This window comes from Propithecus coquereli, unplaced genomic scaffold (assembly GCF_000956105.1).
Source record: "Propithecus coquereli isolate 6110/MARCELLA unplaced genomic scaffold, Pcoq_1.0 Scaffold81, whole genome shotgun sequence".
Lineage (NCBI taxonomy): Eukaryota > Metazoa > Chordata > Mammalia > Primates > Indriidae > Propithecus > Propithecus coquereli.
The window spans coordinates 6073261-6096422 of NW_012154285.1; the positions used below are offsets into that span (position 1 = coordinate 6073261).

Genomic DNA, 23162 nt, shown 5'->3' on the forward strand with positions numbered 1-23162 from the left:
AGTTAGTTCAAAGCAAGATTATTGGATTCTGCGTCTCCTGGGGACCGATGCAAACATGGGAAGCCATAGCCTGTCCCCAAGACTCCAAGGCGTCCCCTTGTGGACAGCCGCTCTGGGAATGCCAGGAGCCTGGTGCGCTGGGTCTCTCAGGATACCAGCAGCCCGCATGTAGCGAGCCCTGCACACCTTCTCTCCCCAGTCCTCGCAACACCCCACACATGCGGCCCCATTTTACAGATGAGGAAACAGAGGCTCCAGGAGGTTAACTAGCATGGCCAGTTGGAGTCGAGTGGACACCCGCTCCGTAAGTCATACTGCCTCTCTCGGGATCTTTCTTCATCTTCCCGATAATTCCTGGGAAGTAGGAAAGGTTACATTTTTCCCATTTTATAAATGAGGAAACTGAGGTTCAAAACCCCATGAGATTTGGACCCAGAGCTGGACTTCAGATGCTGTGAGCGTAACAACTGTGTTCTACACTGTGTCGGCAACCGGCCACCTGAGGCCAGCTTCCCCAGGACAGCACAGAGCCAGCAGGGAGTGACCCGCAGGCCTCAGAGCAGAACGAAACATTGATACCTAATCCCCGTAAATGGGGTGAGTGACAGACATCCTTTATCACCGAGCGGAATCGTTTGGCTTGGACGGGCTCACGGCCAGCCGGGCCCCTGGGCCACGAGCCGATCCTCCCCCCTCGGAAGCAGGGCAGGCCCTCCGTGGCCTGCTTGGCACCGCGGCCTCCCGTGTTTATCTAACTTCCCTGACCCCGGCGAGCGCTCGTTGCCTTTTTCTTCCTTTCTCAGAAACCAGGACACAATAGGAAGCGTTTCCTTGAACTTATTAAAAAATCCAGACTTGTAAATTAATTTGTTCGTGTTGTACAAAGGCAGTGCAGATGGACTCATTAGCATGCACACAACAAATAATTATAGATGAATTTTTAGCTGGCCTGCCTAATGCGCTTGCTGGGTTAATTATGTCAATGTATAATTACATCAGCCCGGGGAGACATAATGGCGTACCCTGCTGAGCAGGCCCTGCCTAATGACGGGGCGTGGGGGCTGCTGACAGAGGAGCGCCGCCGTGGCGTCCCCGCGCACCTGCTTACCTCGGCACAGGCGCCCATTGTCCGAGCTCCCGCCACCTAAACAGGAGGCGGCAGAAGAAATCGAAGAGGCCGCCTTGTTCCAGCCAGACCTGAAGGTCCCATGTACAGGCACTGCCCCGTTTCTTCCATGAGCAAATATTTACAGGGTGGGATTGTGGTGTCAGGCTGTGTGCCAGGCACAGGGGGTCCAGGGGCGGGGGAGGAGGGGAGGCAAAAACAGGTACTGTCCCGGACCCTGCTGTGGAGTTCACGGTCCCATGGGTGTTGATCAGGTGGGCCTGCAAATGAATGCACATTGTAGTTGCAGCGGGCTCAGTGAGGGAAGGACAGGCAATGCGTATTGGAGGGCTGACTAGTCAAGGAGAGCTTCCTGGAAGGGGTGGCGTTGCAGTTGCAATATGGAAGACAAGTATTAACGAGCTGAAAGGAATGAGGGAGGGAAGGGTGTTCCTGGCAGAGGCTCCTAGACAAAGGCCCTGAGGTGGGAAGGCACCCATCAGGGATTGAGAAGGAAGCCAGTGCAGCTGGAGCTCAGAAAGACAGGAACAGCGAGGGTTTCTGTTTGTCGTCAGTCGCCATGGAGTACTGTATGTGGATCCTCATCACAGCCCCATGCAGTTGCTACTTTTATTGTGGGGCACAGAGAGGTAGAGTTGCTTGCTAAGGTTGCACAGCTTCCCAAGAAGCAAGTATGGATTAGACCAGGGTGCAGGGATGTCTGACTTATAGACCATGCTCTTACTCATCCTCCTGCCCAGCAGGGACAGTGAGTGGCCAGGCGCATGCTGGCGGGAGACTCCAGGGAAGTGACCGGGAAGAGAGGGCTCCAGTATATTAGAAAGAACTGGACCAGACCCCAGGCCCCTTGGTCTGGGCAGAGGAGCCTGGCTCTCCCGGGCCCCAGGGACCCTGCCGCTGCCGGGGCTGGGATGTGCACACACCAGGACAGGAAGATTTGTGGTATCGGAGCAAGAGACCCAGATCCTAGTCTCACCTTCACCCTGCAGAGGTCACCTGGCTTCTCTGAGCCTCAGTTTCCTCCCCCATGAGAATGCGTTGGATCCAAACTGGCCTCCAGGGGACGCTGTGAGGATCATGGGAGCCCCTTCCTCTGGGGGGGCTTTTAACCTGGAAGGCGCCTCACTGGCCTCCGGAATTGTCCGGGTGTTACTAGTACCTGCCCTGGGTTGGGGAGCAATGGGGGAAAGCGTCCTGGAAGAAGTGGGCTGGACTCCAGAGTGGAAGGGGACGTGCTTGCTGGGCGGAGGGTGGGGACAGGGAACCAAATTCCACATGCCTCACCTTTCAGTGACTGGGCAGTTGGCAGATGTCTTCCCCCAGGTGTATACTCTGCCCCCCAGAAAAGCCGTTATTTAATCCGCGGCGCACGTCATAAGTGATGGTGTGCTCAGCCAGGTCGGCTGAGAAGCGGCCACAGAGGACCACGCGCACAAGGATGTCACGGAGGAAACAGGGAGGGATGCAGCTGGGCAGCATCCCGGACCCCACACGGGCCGAGGAAGCGCTGAGTGAGGCTGTGGGGGCGTCCTCCAGCCAGAGTTGGCCCTCAGAGCAGTCCTGCCTCAGTATCCCCGCTGCACGTGGGCATCGTCGGAGGAGGCTGTGGGAGGGGTGGCCTCAGAGTGATGGACCTCAGAGCGTGGCATCTGGGTCCCTGCTCAGTGACGCTCACTCTGGCTGGAGCTCTCTGCAAGGCAGTCTCGTGGCTGCCACAGATGGTATCATAGAATCAAGAAACGCAGTTATCGTGACAATTATTATTGTTGTTATTCCCATCTGGGCAGGACACCCACCCCATGGGGACAGCACACACTCCCCCAAGCAGGAGCCCGGAGGGGGCTGCTCCCTTGTAAAGCAGAAAGTCCACGTTGCTCCCCATAAGCCACCAGGGTGACCCCAGGCGGCTCTTGTGGATGGTCCCCCCAGCTCGCCAGAGAGGGACCTGCAGCCTCAGGCTGGGTGTCCCGTCCACAGGGCCCTCAGCTCCCATCTCCTCTCTCTGCACAGACCCCGTGCCTGTGTTTGAAGCGGTGCGCAGCCTAGACGACAGACTGCAGCCCCCCGGCTTCCACTCCAGTGGGCAGCCCCGGCGAGACCTCCACGCTTCGTGGAAGAGGAACCCCGAGCTCCTCGGCCCCAAAGGTACCGCGAAGGCTTCACAGGGTGTCTGTGCAGCGGGTCTTCAGCGGGCAAACTCGGCCACCCTTGGCACGGAGGTGGGGGGCAGAGAACTGGGCTTTATCGTTTCTGGTGAGGGGTGCATAAGGGAACACTACTGCTGGAACAGAGAAACCCCAAAGCTCAGAAAGAATGTGGAGGTCACACCGAGGCTCACGGGGTGCAAGCCGGGAAGTAGCATCCATCCCTCCACCCACATCCCACTGGCCACAACGCCGGGGTGTGGCAGCACCCCCTGCAAAGGAGCCTGGGAAATGTGGTCTGGCTGTGTGTCCCAGAGGAGAGGGACTTGGGATGGCGGGACACACAGCGCCATCGCAGGCACAGATGTGGGTAGAGATGAGCCTTCAGAATACCTGAGCCGATGACAGTCCTAGCTGACATGCCGTTTTTCCTTTCTGCCTCTGGACTGGGAGCGTGTGGTCGTGGGCCCTTAGAGACCCCGAACCTTAGTGTTGGGGCCTAAGGGGAGACTATGTGGTTGTGCCTTTGAGCCTCTAAGCCTGGGACTAATGACGAACCAGACCGAGGGAGCCAGGGCTGGAGGTCAGAGCCTGATGTCCACAGAGCAAGACAGGAGACCCGATCCGGGGCCCCATGAGCTCCTCACTGTCGCCCCCAGGACCCTGGGGCAGCAACAGAGAGGGCCCGAGCAGCACCGGGGGGTGGGACAGCACAGCCTCCCTCGGAAAGACGGCCTGTAACAGCACAGCCCTGGAACAGGCCAAACGCCCTGTGACAGGAGACCAGACAGGCAAATGGCATCTCCACACAGTGGAACCCTGTTGCCGTCGCAGTGAACGCACGACAGCTACACTCGCAACAGATGAATCTTCAGGACTAGAGGACCTCATTGAGCACCGCGCCCTTTCAACAAAAATCAAACTGGCGGAGCTAAAAACACAGTGTTTTGGCGTACATATATGACGATAAAAACTTTTTAAAGCAAGGAAACGAGGAACGAAACTCAGCAAGGCAGTCACCCCTGGTGGGTGAGTTGGGGCTGAGCAGCGGGACAAGCAAGCGTGCAGGGAGGGCCATCAGCCACCGTCTGATTGCTGGGAGCTCGTTGAGCTGCGCCAGGCACTGTCCCGGGAACAGGGACAGCTGGGAGTGAAGCAAATGGAAACGCCGCTTCATGGTGGTGACGTTCTAGAAGGGGAGACTGATGTCGACAAACAGATGATAAAACATGTGGTCCGTCAGCTGCTGAGAAAACTCAGAGCCCAGTTCAGGTTCCCGCCTCAGTGGCCGCCCCGAGCGCCGTCTTCCTCCACGGTGACTTCAGTGTCCATCCCCAGGACGAGCCGCATCAGGGCCTGCCTGGGCGGACGTGACAGAGCCCTGCCACGTGGTTGCACCTGCAGGTGAGGCCGGGTGGCCGAGGAGCTGTGTGCGTCCCCAACGACGGGGAGAGGAAAACAATCTGGCAGCCGCTCCGTGAGTTAAACACAGACCTGCTGTGTGGCCCAGCGATGCCACCCCTAGGTCTGTCACCAGGAACTGAAAACTGCTCCACCAAAAACTCCTCCGGGAATGTGTAGAGCAGCCCTATTCACAGTGACCAAAAGAGGAGACGAGCCGATGTCCGTCCGTGGTGAGCGGATGACCGCGGCGTGGTCTGCCCTGTGATGGAATAGCACGTGGGCGTGAAGAATGAAGTTCCTACACCGCGCACGAACCTGCAAGCAGCGTGCTGGTGGAGGAGGCCAGACAAAGGGACACGTAACGTAGGATCCCACTGATATGCCACGTTAGTGGTTACCAGGGGTTGTGCGGGGGGAGACAGAGGGTCGCTTAACGGGTGTGGGTTTCCTTCTGGGGTGATGAGGATGTCCTGGAATTAGCGGCGATGATTGCACAAAACTGTGGCTGTACTCAGTATCCCTTTAGAACAGTAAAAATAGTGAGTTTTACGTTACATATATTTTACTACAATTTTTTTAAAAAATAACAAGGCGGAGGAGACATGAGCTGGCAAAGGACGTTTCCAGGTGTGTGGTCCAAGGCTGTGGCAACGGGAACTCAGATCTGCGTGCAGACGTGGGGCCGCGGGGCCCAACAGCTGTGCTCCCTGACGCCCACGTTTGGGAAGTTGATCGCAGTTGACGACCGATCCGTTCTGCAGAACGCTGCTCTGGCTGCCACGGTGCTCTCACCGATGGGTGTTTTTCCCTCTTTTTCTCCCTGCAGAGCAGAGAGAGGGGACGTCGCCTGCCGGGCCCACGCTGACCGAGGGGAGCCGCCTCCCAGGCATTCCTGGGAAAGCCCTCCTGACAGAAACCTTGCTGCAGAGAAATGAGGCGGAGAAACAAAAGTGAGGGGGCGAGGGACAGAGGAACAGGGGAGGGCGGGGCGCACCCCTGGCCGGGAGGTGGGATCGGGAAAGTCCCCTGCCCGGGAACCAGCCTCAGGGAATCCGGGTGCAGGCTGGAGACCAGATGCTGGAAGGAGCGAGGGCTTTGGACTCCTGGCCTGGGTTGAGTGACACAGCAGCCCTGGGCAAGTCACATCACTCTTCTGAGCCTCAGTTTCCCCACCTGGCAAATGGGGCTAATGATGACACATCAGGCAGCATGCTCCGGAGACACAGAACCAGTAGGATGGTTTTTTATTAAGAGATGCATTTTGAGGACTTAGCTCCCATGACTGTGGGGGCTGGCAAGTCCGAAACTCGTAGAGCAGGAGTCAGTGCTGCGGTCTTGAAGCAGAGCGCCGTCTTCCTCACTCTCCCTCCTGAGACCTTCAACCGATTGGGTGAGGCCCACCCACGTGGTTGCGGATTCACGTCAGCTGCTTGTCGGTGTTAATCACACCTACAGGGTATCTGCACAGCCACCCCAAAATTAGCATGTGATTGAATACCTGGGGGCATAGCCTTGCCAGGTGGACACGACACTGACAGTCACCGGTGGCGTCCACTCCTAGCCTGCGGGAGGGAGACCAGGCAGTGCCTGTCGGTGCGTGTCCGGAAGTGGTGGCCTTTACCACTGGAGCGGCGGTGATAGCACCTGGCGTCATGGGGCGTTCCCAGGACAGTTCTGTGGAAGGGGTGACATTTATCCTTTCATTCATCCGTACTTCCTCCTTCCGTCATCTCACGTCTGTGGCGCCGCCTGCCGTGTGCCAGGCCCTGTTCTAGGCGCTGGGAACACAGCAGTGACGACGCAGACAAAACTCCCTGGCCCCCCTGGAGTTTTCTTTCTAGTGAGGAAAACACGTGAATAAACAAGATAAATACCTCGAGCCAGGTGACATCAGGCCTGGGCATCGTGTGCACCCTCCGCCACCCAACTCGGGCCCCTCTCTGCAGAGAGGCTTAACTCACACCCGAGCCGGGCCCCAGTGGGGTGGCTGAGTGTCCACACTCCTGCCGCAAGACGGGGGCACGTGCCTCCCTCGGGACAGTAGCAGTAACCCCGACACAGAGAGTACAGGGTGCCGGCCGCCTCACTGAGCACCCATAGCACCCACTGAGGCAGCTCCCACCAGAAATCCCATTCACAGATGGGGAAACTGAGGCCCAGAAAGGTAAAGTCGCTTGTTGCTGTAAATTTTTGCTCCCAAAAATGTCGACAGAAACGTAACAGTCCAGCCATAATACGGCAACACAGCAAACAGCAGGACGGCCAAGCACAGGGTGTCCTGTTCAAGGGCTCGCTGAGAAGCCGGGTGCCGATGACAGGGCGCAAGTGAGACGGGAAGCAGGATGGGACCCAGGCACGGCCCGTCCCCGCAGCCACGAGCAGCCCTGGTCTCCCCACAGGGGCCTTCAAGAAGTACAAATCACTTTGGCGGCCAGACTGGGGGAGGCAGAGGAGAAAATCAAAGTCCTACATTCAGGTACGTATCCGGCACGCTCAGGTGTTCTAGAATCAGGAGGCCGGAGGGAGTTTGGGGAGGGAGAGAGCAGAGCTGCCTTACCCAGCAGGGGTCCGAGCCTCCTCCCTGGAGCCCGTAGGTCTGTGGAAAGCGGGTTTGAGATAGCATGGAGCCGGGGGCAGACACGGTGCACACGGGGGTCAGGCACACTCCTGAGCCGCGGCTTAGGGAAGGCAGCGGGGAGGGTTGGGGTCTGGGGCGAACTGGAGAAACGAGGCCTCGGCTGAAGCGGCAGCCACTGCTCTGCGCCAGCCGGGCCTTGCGGTTCCGCACGGTTCACACGGCAAGCCCTTCCCTTTGCCTAGAGAAGTCGGAAATGCGGAATGTCACAGAATCCCCCTTGGCGGTGACGTACATGGATCTGTTGGCTTTATTGCTCCTCTGTCCCCTTTGCCTGCCAAGTGGGGACTGCAGGGTGGTTGGGCTCGTGGATGGACAGCCCCACCAGGTCCTGGAGTGACTGAAGGGTGTCGGGGCTTGGGCCCCAGGCCATGGGGCCGACAGCACCACTGTGCCTGCGCCCAGCCTGCCCCCCTGAGCTTCCTAGACCCTTAGAGTCGCCTCATCTGCCCTGCTGCTGGGTCGCTCCACGTCCTTCCCCCCAGCCCGGACCCCCTGCAGGTGCGGGGGGCGCACTACCTGTCACCAGGTTTCACTGAGACAGAGGAGAGCGTCTCCCCGACTACCCCGACCGTCACTCCACCTGCCGGCCCAGGGGGAGCGGGTTCGCCTCCCTGGGAGGCCCAGCCCCGCCCCACGCCGGGGGCCTCACCCTGCTTCTCTGTCCCCTCCCAGCGCTGAAGGCCACGCAGGCCGAGCTGCTAGAGCTGCGGCGGAAATACGACGAGGAGGCGGCGTCCAAGTAAGTGACGCCCCGCTGAGGGGGCCTCCCCCTCCGACCCCTCAGACGTGCCTCCCCTTTCTGACTCTGCCCGAGGCCCCGTTTCTTCAGGCCCCTCTGCCCCTGTCCCCCCGCGGCACACAGCCGCCCCCGTCACTTGCTGTGCCACTCGCGCACCGGGACCTGGGTTGAGCCGGGGCTGCCGGGCAGTGGCCCCCGCCTTGCGCCAGCCTCGGGGCTGTCTCCGGCCCCCAGCTCCACACTCCAGCCCTTGGGGGCCAAGTGGCCTTCACCTCAGTTACTCTGGACGCAAACCCTTCTTCAGGCTCTGAGAGATCACTCATTCTGCAAACACTTGTTGAGCACCTGCTGTTTATCTAGTGCTGTGCTGGGTCCCTGGAGGACACGCGAGAAGATGACCCTGTCCTCAGAGGAAGAAAGGAGACAGGGAAAAACTGATGTGGAATGATAAATTCATTCCCGTACACTATTGAGCACTTACTGTATGCCCCGTGCTGTTCTCAGCACGTGGTCAATTCTTTGACAGGAAGAACTGGGGGCGGGAAGAGAGAATAGCAAGGGTGGGTGGGTCCTTTATCCAGGCTAATCAGGGAGGACTCCCTGGAGGAGGTAGCTTTCAGGACAAGAGCTAAACGAGAAGGAGAAGCCATGAAGAATGCTGGGAAGGGTGCTCTAGTCTGCAGAAAAAGCCTGGGCCAAGAAAGGCCCTGAGCATGGGTGGAGCTTTAGGCACCGAATGTTCCCAACAGGCCTCCCGTGTCCCCCACCCCACGCAAGGCAGAGGGAGGCCTATCCTGAGCCCCTCGGTGCTGGCATCTGGAGGGTGTGGGCAGCACGATAAACAGGTGCCCCCTGGGGGTGGTTAACAGAAGCCACCCAGGAGGACGCTTTGGAGCTGGTTTAAAGCCCTGGGCACCCTCTCGAGGAAGGCTCTAGGCAGAAGGCACAGCAGGGACGAAGGCCCGGGGGTGTAGCTCTTTGGAGAGTGGCCCCTGGGGGAGGGGGATGGCCAGGCTGCCTGGAAGAGGTGCAGTGCTGGGGCCCTCTTCCTGTTTCCCCGCAGCCTGGGTTCTTTTCTCCCCAGCCTGGTTTCTTCCCAGGAGCAAGGAGGAAGGCAGCATCCCCAGCCCTCCCTCGGGTTCAGGTGGGGGCTGCCGGGAGCCCTTCTCAGGGTCTTGTCTTTGTGTCTCAGGGCAGATGAAGTCGGCCTGATCATGACCAACCTGGAGAAAGCTAATCAGGTGAGGAGGCACCGGCTGGCAGGTGCCAGGGGCTGCCTCTGCCCTGGGGTGGGGGTCTCGGGCTGGCTGGGCAGGAGGGGCTGAGCTTAATGAGTGTTGAACTGTGCATGTGTGCCTGCCGCGTGCGGGGCCAGGAGGTGTCTAGGACCCTGTCTTTGCCCTGCCCGAGCTCTGGGGCAGGGCGGGGTGGGGATGGGGTGCAGAGACACACCAGGAAATGGAGTGACCCAGGCAGCATCAGACAGGGAGGGGACCTGGCCCGGACTGCAGGCGTCCTGGAAGACTCCCTGAAGGAAAAGACCAGGCGCTGAGGCCTGCAGGGCGAGCAGGAGAATGCAGAGGGACGGCTGCAGGAATGGCAGGGAGCCCGTGGAGAACAGTCCCCGGCGGCCATACAGCGGTCATCCAGAGATCCCGGCCTGAGCTGGGACAGTTGTCCCCCAAACAGACTGAGTGAGGAGCTGGCGTGGTGACGGGACCTGCCAGAGGCTGCTTCTCTCTCTCCCTCCCCACCCGGGTCCCAAGTCTCAGTGTTCACGTTGTAAGTGAGATTCCTGCATCCTGCCTTCCTTTGGCTTCAGACATGGCAGAGTCGGGCAGGCCTTTGAAAGGAGTGAGCCGCAGCCATGGGGACCCAGTCTAGAGTGTCGTGTGCCCACCACATCTGTGCCCCAGCTCCCTGCAATGCCCACAGCCAAGGGCCGGAGCCAGCAGGGTCTCAAGACCTCTGTCACTGGGTCTTCCTGCCTGTGGGGTGGAAGGAGACACCTGTACCCCCCACGGTCTGCAGGACAGCCCCGTGGCAGGGCAGGCACTCGTGGATAAGGTGGCCTCTTGAAGGACACTTTGAAGCTGGATTTTATAGTCCTGGCACCATCTGCTTGAAGAAGGGCATCCAGGAGAAGGCACAGCAGGGACAGAGGCCCAAGCTGTGGCCCTGCGGGCATAGGACAGGGGCACTCGCCCTTCCTGCAGAGGAGGCCTGGCTGAGAGAGTTGGTCCTGAGTCCCTGGGAAACCACCAGAAGATGCAGGCCCAGCCTGGCCCACTGTCCCTGCCCCACAGGGGCGGGATTTCCAGCTGGGCCCCTGGGCTGGGCTGGCAGTGCTGAGGCCCCATGAACCCCCACCCCGCCCCTATAGGAGCAGTGTCCCCTAGGAGAGTCAGGAAGCCCAGAGACGGGGCCAGGTGACGGCAGTGGTGGTGACCACAGTGTCTTCCCTGGGCTTGGCTCCGGCATATTTTTCTGAAGCAATCCTAGGTTAGCATTTTTAGTTTAGTGTTTTGAGCAGGTAATCATTTACATAGTTCCAGACGCACACGGGGCCGTCCATTCAGGCGTATCCGGGAAACTCCGTCTCTCCTCCTGTTTGTCCGACCCCCAAAGCCACCTCTCTTACCACTGTCTGGGTTCCCCTTCTGGAAATAGTCGATCCATTCACAAGCCCATGAGTGAATCTATTTGTGAACAAAACGCTAAAACGCTACGTACACCATCCTAAACCTTACTTTTTCCCTGCCTGCGTCAGTATCTTCAAGCTCGTCCCGCATCAGCGTACAGAGCAGCTCCTTCCGTTGCCCAGCTGCACGGCGTCCCTCCAGTGGGACGCACCGTCGTCTGACCCAGGGGACAGCAGACTTTCTGGGTGGTTATGTGGGAGATGGGACTTCTGAGAGAGGGCGAGAAAGCATCTGAGTCCCTAGTGTCTCCGCAGAGAGAAGGACGAGGATGCCTGGTCTCAGCCTTCGCAATGTCAACGCAGCTGTCCAGGGCAAGCTACGACTAGTAGCTTTTTAGTAGCTTTACAACCCGGGTTGCCCGCCCTGGGGCTGCCTCCATCGTGTGGGGCTCACCTGCCCTTGACATCCACGCACGTACCTCCAGGGCGGGCGCGTTCTCTGGAGTTCGCACTAGCTGATGGGTCATGAGCCGACTTTCCAAGCTTTCTCCTTTAAGCGTAGATCTCAAGTTTCCGTCAGAGTTGCTCAGAAAGCCCTAGCGGTGCAGAAACATGAAAAGATTTTCCCCACAGCCCCGCACACCCAAACCCTTCTCATGGCAAAACTGGCTTGAACCATTTCTGGGACGGTGCAGGATACCAGTAAATAAACAGATAATAAACTAATTAAATTAACACGTGAACATGAATGTGTGCGGGTCTCCACATGCACACGGTGTGCACAGCATCTTGATTTTCAAGGTCAGCATATGCCTAAACGTGATCACTATGATCTGCTTCACCAGCTGAGGGCAAAAATATGGCCACAGCTCTTTAATTTTTCAAGTACGGCTCAAGTGATATACCCTGATGATGTTAATAAAGTTAACTGATTATCGACACATTTATATATGTCAGGCACCAAGCTAAGATATCCAGCAAGTTGCATTTTGCCAAATCACTTAATTTTCAAAACAACCCTATGAGATAGTTGTTTTTATTTTTTTAAGAGACAGGGTCTCACTCTGTTTCCCAGGCTGGCATGCAGTGGTGTTACAGCTCACTGCAGCTTTGAACTCCTGGGCTCAAGCAATCCTCCTGCCTCAGCCTCCTGAGTAGCTGAGACTACAGGCATGCACCACCATGCCCAGCTAGTTTTTTAATTTTTGATAGAAGTGAGATCTTGCTGTGTTTACCAGGCTGATCTTGAAGTCCTGGCCTCAAGCGATCCTCCCACCTTGGCCTCCCACAGCGCTGGAATTACAGGGAGAGTTACTTTCATAATCCCCACTTTACAAAGAGGGAAACTGAGGCTAGAGAGGTGAAGTCTCTTGCCCAAGGTCACGTAACCAGAAAGTGGCAAAATAGGGATTTCAGCCTAGATTGCTCTCCAAAGCCAGACGGCTACGTTGTTAACATCTGAGTGGCTTAATTCCAGGCATTTTTCTTAGAAATGTTTGAAGAGTTAAGATCTGCCATAGACCCAGCTTAGTAAACGGCCACATTCTGATTTTAACCACTCAGAACCCCTCTGCAATAGGTGTTTTCATTGCCCCCATTTCACAAAAGGGAAACTGAGACTGAGGGAGGGGAAGTGACTTGCCCAGCGACCTGCAACAGCCCACGGGCTGGGAAGCCACCTCTGCACGTGCCCGTTCTTGGACTCAGTCCATAGCAGGTGGCGCGAGAGCTGGTACAGATTCTTGACTTCTTTTTTTTCTTTCCTTTTTTTCCCTGTTAGAGACGGGGTCTCTCTCTGTTGCCCAGGCTGGTCTCAAGCTCCCGGCCTCAAGCAGTCCTCCCACCCCAGCCTCCCAAAGTGCTGGGATTATAGGCATGAGCCACCTGCCCGGCTAAATTCTTACCTTCTGGCTAGCCAGGCCTAAAGCTTACACGGCAGGCAGAGGAGCCTAGAAATGTGTGGAAACTTGCCAGTCCCACCACGTGGGAAATGTTCTGACTGCTATTGGGGTTCCAAGCACCCCAGGGGAACCCAGAACCTCGTGGAGGGGAGGTGTTTCTTCCCATCACTTCTCAGGAGCGACACAGGCACAGGGCCTGCTGTTTCTTTTTTCCAGCCCACAGCTCTGTGACTGGCCTTCGTAGCTCCAGGACCAGAACTCCAGGCCCTTGGAGACCCGCCACCCCAGCCCCTGCCTGGGCAGGGTGGGGCCCCCACAGGGCCACGCTCACCTCCTGACCACACTCACCCCTTCTCTTCCCCAGCGAGCTGAGGCTGCCCAGCGGGAGGTGGAGAGTCTTCGGGAACAGCTGGCCTCTGTCAACAGCTCCATCCGCCTGGCTTGCTGCTCCCCCCAGGGGCCCAGTGGGGTAAGGATGGGGTTGAGGAGGGGAGGGGGCAGAGGGAAAGACTGGGCAAGACTGTGTTTGGGGGTAGGAACAGGTGAGTGACAATTTTGTCGCTGATCATGTGTGGCTGCGTGAAATTGGGAGTGTGAATGTGTGTGGGTCTCTGTGGGCATACAGCAGACACAGTGTCTTCGTTGTGAGGTCAGTTGTGTTGTTAAACATGACTGTGGACTGCTTCACCAGCTGAGGGTAAAAACACAGCCACACTCCTTTAAAACCTTTCAGGCTTAAGTTTCCATATACCTTTGATTGACAGGAAGCCTAGTCTCTTCCTCTGGAGGCCTCCCTCACCCCTAGTTGTTGACGGATGCCAGGAACTTCATTCCTGTTGCCAGATGCCCCAGCAAAGAAATCATGAAGAGTTTGAGCACTGCAGTAGTGGTGCAGGTCAGGCGACTACCATCAGGTGGCGCTGTTGAACACTGGTCTTGCGCAGCTTGGTTTAGCGATGCCCTTGCTGGTCTTTAATCCCTGCCAGGACTGCAGTGGGGCCACATCCCAAGGTCTGCAGTTTAACACTCATGCTCAGCCATTGGTTCCCAAAGCACGCCAGGGTGCTTCCAGGGGAGTTTCCCACCCCAGCCACATGCTATGAAGAGCCAATTTTCAGTCATCAACCCTGAGGTTCCTGTGTTAAGCCTAGTTAATCAGGTCATCTCTCCTTCCTCCTGGTTCATGTCCCTTTGGGGTCCTGGTGTTATTTCCTGCCGAGGGATTTTCATCAGGGCCACCCCAGTCTAGCCTTCTGTTGTATGTTAGCCGTCTCCATCCCAGCTCTCCCAGAAAGCCGTGGGTCCTTGTGTAACTTGGCCTGAGTTCTTTCAGATCTCTGCATACGAAGGGATTAGAGTCATGATTGCTTATGTAGTAATAGGTCTGCTCCGGGGCAGTTTGCAGTCTACACCCGTGAATCTGAATTGGCCAACACAACTTTCACTCCACCTGACGCCCTGATACACATGCCCGGGTGTCCAGCTCACTCCTTCTGTTTGAACATTGGAATGCATCTCTACAAACATGTGTTACTGCACATGCGTGTGTCTACTCGTGACCTTTGGGCAAGTGACCGTATCCCTAATCTGACTGTGCCTCGGTTTCCTCATCTGTACAAGTAACACCTACCTTGTAGGGCTATTGAAAGGATTACACGGAAAGTATCTGAAATGGTGCTTGGGTCATAGTATATGCTCAGTAAATACTTGATACTACTATTATTAGTAATACTATGTTTTTTGTGTGTCAGGGGTGTTTTTGCCCATGAGAGCATGTGGCCTCTTTGAGCATACACACATCTGTGTGTTTCTTGGTGACATGCTCATGTGAGTGTGACTCCTTGATGCCTGTGTATTTCTGTGTGTGTGCGTGTCAGCATAAGTATTCGGGAAGGCATAAGGGTCAGTGTGTGTTGTGACCGTAGGTGTGTCCTGTGTGTCAGCCTGTGTCTGTGTCCCAGGAGACAGCGTATGTGTGTGTCCATGTGCCTGGGTGATTACACAACCCAGAGAGACTGAACACAAGAGAGAAGGATGTGAGGAGAGAGAGTGAGGGCAGGAGAGCTCATGAGGACGCCTCCGAGAGGAATTCGCCAGTGGTTCTTAATTAACCCCCGTGGAACCCGGCAAATGCCTGTGCTAATCAGCCGAGGGAACTTTGCTGGTTTGGGGGGGATGTACATTTCTGAACACAACAGTGGCACTCGATGCTAATTAATTTAATGTATTAATGGCATCCGCTTCCTGTTTTAATTGGCATTTATCTCCATGGAAGAAAGCTGGGGTTGGTAGTAGTGGGTTGTTTTTTGTGTTATTGTTGTTTTGTTTTTTTTAATGCTGCTTAGATTTATTTGTAACTGAGCCTGAGACCAGCCTGACTTCAAGTCCGTCAAACAGCAATTTGTCCGTCTTCATCCAGGATACAGGGGTCATTTCTTAAAACCAGCAGTAGCTGTGGGTCTTGGGGCTGTTGGCAAATGAGGAGGAGGAAGGAACCACCCATATTGTGGCCTGTGGCTGCACAGTCTCAAGTGCAACCCTGAGGGTCCTGTGTGTCCCTCGTTGCCTAGAATGTGGATGTCCCCTGGGTCAGGAGCAGGAGCTGGACTTGCTTTAGAAACCCAGACTTTTTTGTGTGCTGTTTCCTCTGCTGCAAAATCCCAATCCCCACCACCCAGCTAACTACTTCCTTCTGTTCTTGTTGGTCTTTTTTGATAAGCATTTTAATCGAGAGTGTAACAAACATAAGGAAAAAGGTACACGTCGTAAGAGCAGCACACTGAAATTTGAATGTGAACACACCCCGTACCAGCATCTGGACAAACAAATTCTCGTTCTGCTTGGGATTCAGGGGCAGGGAGACACGCCCCATGGACACCTGCACCATGCCTCTCATCCCCTCAGAGCCCCTCTTTGCCCCCAGGATAAGGTGAACTTCACGCTGTGCTCCAGCCCTCGGCTGGAGGCAGCGCTGGCCTCCAAGGACAGGGAGATCCTGCGGCTGCTGAAGGATGTGCAGCACCTCCAGAACTCTCTGCAGGAGCTGGAGGAGACCTCCGCCAACCAGATCGCGGACCTGGAGCGGCAGCTCACGGCCAAGTGTGAGGCCATAGAGGTGGGTCTTGGGGGAGGAGATGGACAGGCAGTAGACAGGTGGGCGTCCCCGAGCAGAAGGATAGCCCCGCTGGTCCTCTGAGCACATAGACCAGCCTCACCATCTTTCTTTGCTCTTCTAGAAGCTGGAAGAGAAGCTCCAGGCACAGTCTGACTATGAAGAAATTAAAACAGAGCTGAGGTACTATGCGGAGTGGGGCTCTACAGACCCCCCACACTCTTCTCTGGCCGGTAGCATCAGGAAAGGCAGCAGGAGAGCTCTGGCAGAGTTTATCATCTTCCTCCCTCCCGCCAGACCCCACTCTTGTCTCCTCTCCACTGACACCTTGGGTATCAAAATTTAGGGCAGGGCACGGTGGCTGACGCCTGTGATCCCAGCACTTTGGGAGGCCAAGGCAGGAGGATCGCTCGAGACCAGGAATTCGAGATCTGCCTGGGCAGCATAATGAGACTGTCTCGACATAAAAGTTTTAAAAACTAGCTGGGCCTGGTGGGCACCTATAGTCCCAGGTACTCAGGAGGCTGAGGCAGGAGGATCGCTTGAGCCCAGGAGTCCAAGGCTGCAGTGAGCTATGATTGGGCCGCTGCACTCCAGCCTGGGCGACAGAGCAAGAACCTGTCTTGAAAACTGTAACTGTCCTCAGTCCTTTTTCATCAAGAGCCGCCTATAGGTGAGGTACGAGGTAGAGGTAGCCGCCTTATTGTGGGTGTGGTAACTTGGGGGTGATTCATCGCACACATAAGCTCGAGCCGGCCAGACTGGGGTCAGTACAGGCAGCACCCTCCAGGTGACGTCGCACCTTGTTACGGAGCCTGTTGCTTCCGGCCTGCTGTTGCAGCAAGTGAGGTGGGGTCCAGGGGAAGGGGGACATTTGTTCCGAGTTTGGGAAGGGGGCAGGTCAGTGGCTCTGGCAAGGCCTTTCCTCCAGCCCAGGGGACCCGGCTGAGCTCAGACCTGCCCCGCTTTCTCCGGCAGCATCCTGAAGGCCATGAAGCTGGCTTCCAGCACCTGCAGCCTCCCCCAGGTGAGTGTCCCGCCTCCGTCCCCGCGGGGCGGGCTGCCCGGAGAGCCTTCCGCCTGCCGCGCGCTCTCAGCCCTGCGTCTTGTCTCCTCAGTGCATGGCCAAGCCCGACGACTCGCTGCTCGTGGCGAAGGAGGCCTTCTTCCCCGCACAGAAATTCCTCCTGGAAAAGCCCGGTCTCTTGGCCAGCCCTGGTAGGGGAGGAGGGACGCTCTCGGGCTGAGGGGCCGGGGCGGGGGCTGCCGTGGGTCTCTGGCCTGCTCGTGCCCAAGGACCACCACCTTCCACGTGGGCAGGGGAGCCATAGGGCAAGTGGGTGCACGACGATTGAGCACCTGCTGGATGCCTGCCCCGCAGGGTGTCCCCTCCACACCCACACTCTAGATCGCACAGCTCACTCGGGCTCCCCAAAGGGCCCCGCTCACCCTCCGCCTCCCTGAGCAGTGGGGGCTTTACTGAAGAGGCCAGAGGGGGACGCGGGGCATCCACCTCACACCCCACAGCCGACTGCCGGGAACAGCCAGCAGACGTGGCTTATCTCCCCACATCACCTTCTCAGCCCCTCACCCCTCTTCATGCACAGCAGCTCCGTGACCTTTTAGCCTTGTGACCCCGGGCAAAACCATGCTGCCTCTGTTTCCTCCTCCACACGCTGGGGGTGACCGTGGGGCCCACATCACTGGAGTCAGCAATGAGAGCCTCGCGGGGCAGGTGCCAGGCCCCCGGCAGGTGCTCAGGCAAGGCCCTTGACCGTAGGACGGGCCCCCAGAACCGGCACTGGGACGGGCCTGGAAGTCTGGGGCTCGAGAACTGAGGGGGTCGTGGGGGCAGAAACAGCCCATGATGGCACTTCTCCCCACCCCTCCTCCCTGTCTCTCCTCCTCTTCCTCCTCCCTGTCTCTGAGTTTCTGTCTCTACGTGTGTGTCCCTCTGTATCTCTCAAATTCTCTGTTTTCCCATCTCTGTCTTTCTCATTTCTCTTTATCTCTGTCTCTCTTTCCACTGTCCGTCTGTCTGTCTCTCTATGTTCTAGAGGAGGACCCTTCAGAGGACGATTCCATCAAGGACTCGCTGAGCACGGAGCAGTCCTACCCCTCCCCGCAGCAGCTCCCACCTCCCCCGGGGCCCGAGGACCCCCTGTCCCTCAGCCCTGGGCAGCCCCTGCTGGGCCCTGGCCTGGGGCCCGACGGCCCTCGGACTTTCTCGCTGTCCCCTTTCCCTGGCCTGGCCCCAGGGGAGAGACCGATGATGCCCCCGGCCACCTTCAAGGGAGAGGCGGGCGGCCTGCTGGCATTCCCTCCTGCCTTCTATGGCGCCAAGCCCCCCACGGCCCCCACCACCCCAGCCCCTGGCCCCGAGCCACCTGGGGGCCCCGAACCTGCAGACAGTGGTGGGGGCAGCACGGCCGGGGCCGGGACGGAGGAAGAGCAGCTGGACACGGCGGAGATCGCCTTCCAGGTGAAGGAGCAGCTGCTCAAACACAACATCGGGCAGCGGGTGTTTGGCCACTACGTGCTGGGGCTGTCGCAGGGCTCGGTCAGCGAGATCCTGGCGCGGCCCAAGCCCTGGCGCAAGCTCACGGTGAAGGGCAAGGAGCCCTTCATCAAGATGAAGCAGTTCCTGTCAGATGAGCAGAACGTGCTGGCTCTGAGGACCATCCAGGTGCGGCAGCGAGGTGAGAGGGGGCTGAGGGCCCGTCCCCACCTGGGGACTCAGGCCCAGCCGTCATGGCCAGGTCCAGGGCCCGAGCTCTGGGTTCAGAGTCCAGCTCCATTGCCACCCAGCTGTGTGACCTGAGACAAGTGGCCTTGCTTCTCTGTGCCTCAGTTTCCCCCTCTATAAAAGAAGGAAATACATCCTTGCCCCCTCCTTCCCGGGGCCTGCAGCTGCCCTGCCTCCCCACCCAGCCCACCTGGGCAGCCAGGGCTGGTGATGGTGGGAAAAGACCTGCAAGCTTCAGCCTGCCCGTTTGTGAGATGGCCCAGGCCACCGCCAGCCTGGCCAGACCTGACTTTTAGGGTAATCGGTGTGAAGGGTCCTGGCTTCGACCGCACCAACACCTGACTTTGAACCCCAGCTCTGCCACTCACCCACTGGGTGACCTCAGACAACCCACTCCAGCTGCCCTGTGCCTCAGTTCCCCCTCTGTCAGCCGCCTGGCGGTGCCATGAGGATTAAGTGGGTACAAAGCACTGACCAGAGCACCCGGCACATGGTAACTGCTTGAGAACTGTTAGTCGTGGTGGTCATTGTCATTGTCATCATCATCATCATTTCCTTATTATTCCAAGCCAGCATCCCTCGTAGGTCCACAGTTTGTCACACAGACAGCAGTGGCCCTGCCACACTCGCTGACGGTCTGACCCTCACTCTCTTGGCCCTGGTGCCCCTCAGGGAGGAGGGGAACAGCCCCCACCCCACCCAGCTCAGGGACAGGCCCCCAGCTTGCGGATCCTGAGACAGATGCCTTTTTGCCTCCCCCAGGCAGTATCACCCCGAGGATCCGCACCCCGGAGACTGGATCGGACGACGCCATCAAGAGCATCTTGGAGCAGGCCAAGAAGGAGATCGAGTCACAGAAGGGGGGTGAGTATGGCTGTGGCCAGCAAGGTGGCAGGGCACCAGCGCCCGCCCCGAGCAGGAGGTGAGGCTTCCTCTACCTTTGTCTACTCAGAGGGCATTCCAAGAAGGTCAGCACCTCCAGAGGCAGGAGCGATGTTTCTAGAATGCATACACGTGGTCACGACGCTGCTCAGAGTCCTGCTGCGGCTCCCCACTGCCCTCAAGATAAAATCCCAACTTAACATCAACACCTCCAGGCCATGTTCCCAGCCCCCTCCTGGCCCTCCGCACCCCTCCCCTTACTGTTGACAGTCAGGCCCAGCCTCCGCGACCGTTCCCTGCGCCTCTGACACCATCCTTGCCCAGACACCTTTCACCCGGCCAACTCCTGCTTGGACATTACGACTCAACTCAGAAGTCACCTCCTGTAGGGAGCCCCCGCCTCCATCCAGACAGATCAGATGCTGCCCCTCCCAGGTCCCCGCCACGGCTAGCTACACGCTCAGTGCCATGGAGCCAGACCGGCTGCACGTCCTGGTCTGCTGTCTGTTAGCCGTGTGACCTTGGGCAAGTTACTTAGCGTTGCTGTGCCTTCACATCCTCATCTTTAAAATGGGAACAGCGCTAGCACTGTAAAGGTTGTGTGGGAATCGGATGAAATCAGGCCTGGCAAGGCACATAGAAGGTGCTCCTGAAAGAACAGCGTCATTACAGCAAATATTATTATTATTATTACATCTCTTGTTGCTCTCTGTGCCGTTACAAAGGACTCTGCTGGTGCGGCTGTCCCTGCCACTGGTCCTGGGCTTCTTGCAGCCAGGGGCCGAGTTGCATCCTCAAACCCAGCACAATGCAGCTCCGAGCTGTCCGTGGCCGGCTTAGAACAGGGATGCTGGTTCAGCGCTCCCGCTCCGCCTCGCAGTGTCTGCTGCCCCCTGGTGGCTGCTCAGAGCAGGTGTCCCATTTCCTGAGCTACCTCCGCTTGCTGCTGGGAGCTGCCTCCTTTCCCAGTGGCCCTCCCTCCTGCCTGGTGCCTGGGAGGGGCGGGGGACAAGGGACTTAAGCTGCGGGAAGCCTACACTGCCCCACGTACGTAATCCCCTGAGCCCCTACAGTGTAGTTTCTTCCTTCTTGGTCAGGCCCAGTGCAAGAGAGATGCAAGACAGAGATACAATCATGCGCTAAACATCTATTAAACGCCTACTGTATGCTAGACATAGGTCACAGATGTGGGTGAGACATGATAGTGGAGTGAAAAGAACCATGAGAAACAATCTAGTCTAACTCTCCCACCAAACTGACAGGAAAACAGGCCAGAGAGGGAAGACGTGAGTTCACCGTTACGCAGAGACAGAAAGAAAACACAGGTCTCCTGACCCCCCACCACCCCTCGTGCAGTGCTTTCCAGGGGGGGCGGGGGCGGGTCACAAACAGGCAGCAGGGAAACGCATAAGGCACCGTCACAGCAGAGGAAAACATTTGCCACAAGTGGCCGAGCCGGCGGGTTTGCACTCAGGGTCTGTGAAGCGTTCAGGAGTAAAAGTAGCGATATTACCACCCCGCGGCCCCCACAAAGCGCGCGCCAAGCAGAAGGCCCGCCAGGAAACCCGGGGAGGGAGTGAATGGGGCTGACTGTGGCTCGGGAGCTCTGCTTCTGGGATTAAAGGAAATGTCCAGAATGAGGACAGAGATCTATGAACGAGCTATTGCTGTACTGTCGTTCACAACAGTGACAAACCAGAAAGAACGTAAGTGACCAGCAGTGGGGGATTTGCCGTCGGCCATTAGAGATGAAAGAACTCTTAGTGATGGGAAAATGCTCACGTGAATACTGAGTGTGACAAACCAGGCTGCGCTTCCGCAGGTCACCGTGCTCTGCATGCAGCGTGGAAAACAGACCGGAAGGAAATACGTGAGAGTGTTTCGTGTGGTTGCCTCTGGGAGAGAGAGATTAGGGGAATTTTTATTTTCATCTGAACTTTCTGTGTTTTTTTGTGCACCCCACAATAGGCAAGTAGGACTTTTTTTTTTAATTGAGGTAAAATTCACATAACAAAAGGTTTTTTTTTTAAAGACAGGGTCTCGCTCTGTCACCTAGGCTGGAGTACAGTGGTGCGATCATAGCTCACTGCAGCTTCAAACTCCTGGGCTCGAGCGATCCTCCCACGTCAGCTTCCTGAGTAGCCGGGACTATAGGCTCAAGCCACTGCGCCTGGCTGTATTGCTCTTCTAATTGGAAAAACAATACAAATTATTCTGAATGGGTCAGCGAGGGCCTGCCAGGATGGAGACTACACACAGAGATACGGGGAAAGGGTTATGTTGATCTGGCTTGGTCCGTGGCCGTGGCCGGGGAAACCTCAGCACAAGGGAGGCCACTCAGAGGGCAGGGGGACGCGCCTTTTCATTTACTAATTAATTGTCATTCCCCAGGGCACTGACCAAGCTATCCTTGGTTCACGACACACTGTATGGTTGTTCCCTGCACTGCCTTCTCCCGTGTGTGTATTTATGTATTCATTCATTCATTTACATAACAGAATGAACCTCTGGGAACCTATTGCCCAACCCAAGATTTAGAACATTCCTAATAACTTAGATCTTCTGGCATTTCTCTCCCCCATCCACCCCTGCCTCCTCTCCCAGAGATAGCTTTCATCCTAAATTTTTGTTCTAGGCCTGGTGTGGTGGCTCACGCCTGTAATCCTAGCACTCTGGGAGGCCGAGATGGGAGCATGCTTGAGGTCAGGAGTTCGAAACCAGCCTGAGCAAGAGCAAGACCCCGTCTCTACTAAAAATAGAAAGAAATTAGCCGGACAACTAAAAATAGAAAAAATTAGCCGGGCATGGTGGCGCGTGCCTGTAGTCCCAGCTACTCAGGAGGCTGAGGCAGGAGGATCGCTTGAGCCCAGGAGTTTGAGGTTGCTGTGAGCTAGGCTGACCCCGCAGCACTCTACCCCAGGCAAGACTCTGTCTCTCTGTCTAATTAATTAATTTATTTATTTATTTATTTTTGTTCTATTTTCCATTTGTGCTTGCCATTTGTAAAAAAGATTTTTCACTAAATCACATATTGGGGTTTTCTGTTTTGTTTTGTTTTTGCTTTGGAGCTTTATAAGAAAACACATTGGCTGAGGCAGGAGGATGGCTTGAGCCAGAAGTTTGAGGTTACAGTGAGCTTTGATGACGCCACTGCACTCTAGCGACACAGCAAGACCCCATCTTAAAAAAAAGAAAAAAAGAAAAGCAAATATGTTATGCTGCGTGTCATCTTCTGGGACTTGCATTTTTCATAATATGTTATTAAGAGTCATGCAAAGAGGTGGGGGATGGGGGATCAGAAATTACCTATCACGTACAATGTATACTATTCCGGTGACGGTGACAGGGACACTAAAAGTCCTGACTTCACCACTCTACATACCATGCAATTCATCCATGTAACAAAAAACCACTTGTACTCCCTAAATCTGTTGAAATTTTTAAAAAAAGATTCGTGCAAAGGGCGCGGTGGCACATGCCTTCATCCCAGCTACTCAGGAGGCTGAAGCAAGGGGATCTCTTGAGCCCAGGAGTTCAAGGCTACAGTATGCTGTGATCATGCCTATGAATAGCCACTGCACTCCAGCCTGGGCAGCATAGTGAGATCCCGTCTCTAAGGAAAAAAAGGTGCATGTATGGTTTTGGGTGAGGACGTCTTTTTCAGTTCCACTGTGTGGCCGTAGCACTGTTTATTATCCATTTTCCTGTCCCTGAGATTCGGGTCCACGCCGTGGTTCTGCTATTAGAGTAGTGGAGAAGCCTCTTTCGTGTGCCGTAGTGCCCGCGCCGTGTGTGAACGTCTGCACGGTGGATCGCAGCGTGTGGAGAA

At 56.7% G+C, this 23162-nt stretch overlaps 1 protein-coding gene across 1 annotated transcript in view; it reads left to right on the forward strand.

Annotated features, from left to right (window-relative positions):
- Nucleotides 1-23162, forward strand: part of CUX2 (cut-like homeobox 2) — a 237998-nt gene that overhangs the window by 201435 nt on the left and 13401 nt on the right. The window contains exons 5-16 of the mRNA XM_012663576.1: nt 3137-3271; nt 5501-5624; nt 7074-7150; nt 7985-8051; nt 9244-9292; nt 12958-13062; nt 15517-15708; nt 15830-15888; nt 16684-16732; nt 16824-16923; nt 17763-18404; nt 19214-19315. Coding sequence (XP_012519030.1) covers nt 3137-3271; nt 5501-5624; nt 7074-7150; nt 7985-8051; nt 9244-9292; nt 12958-13062; nt 15517-15708; nt 15830-15888; nt 16684-16732; nt 16824-16923; nt 17763-18404; nt 19214-19315 — 1701 coding nt within the window. The remainder of the gene's footprint in view (nt 1-3136; nt 3272-5500; nt 5625-7073; nt 7151-7984; nt 8052-9243; nt 9293-12957; nt 13063-15516; nt 15709-15829; nt 15889-16683; nt 16733-16823; nt 16924-17762; nt 18405-19213; nt 19316-23162) is intronic.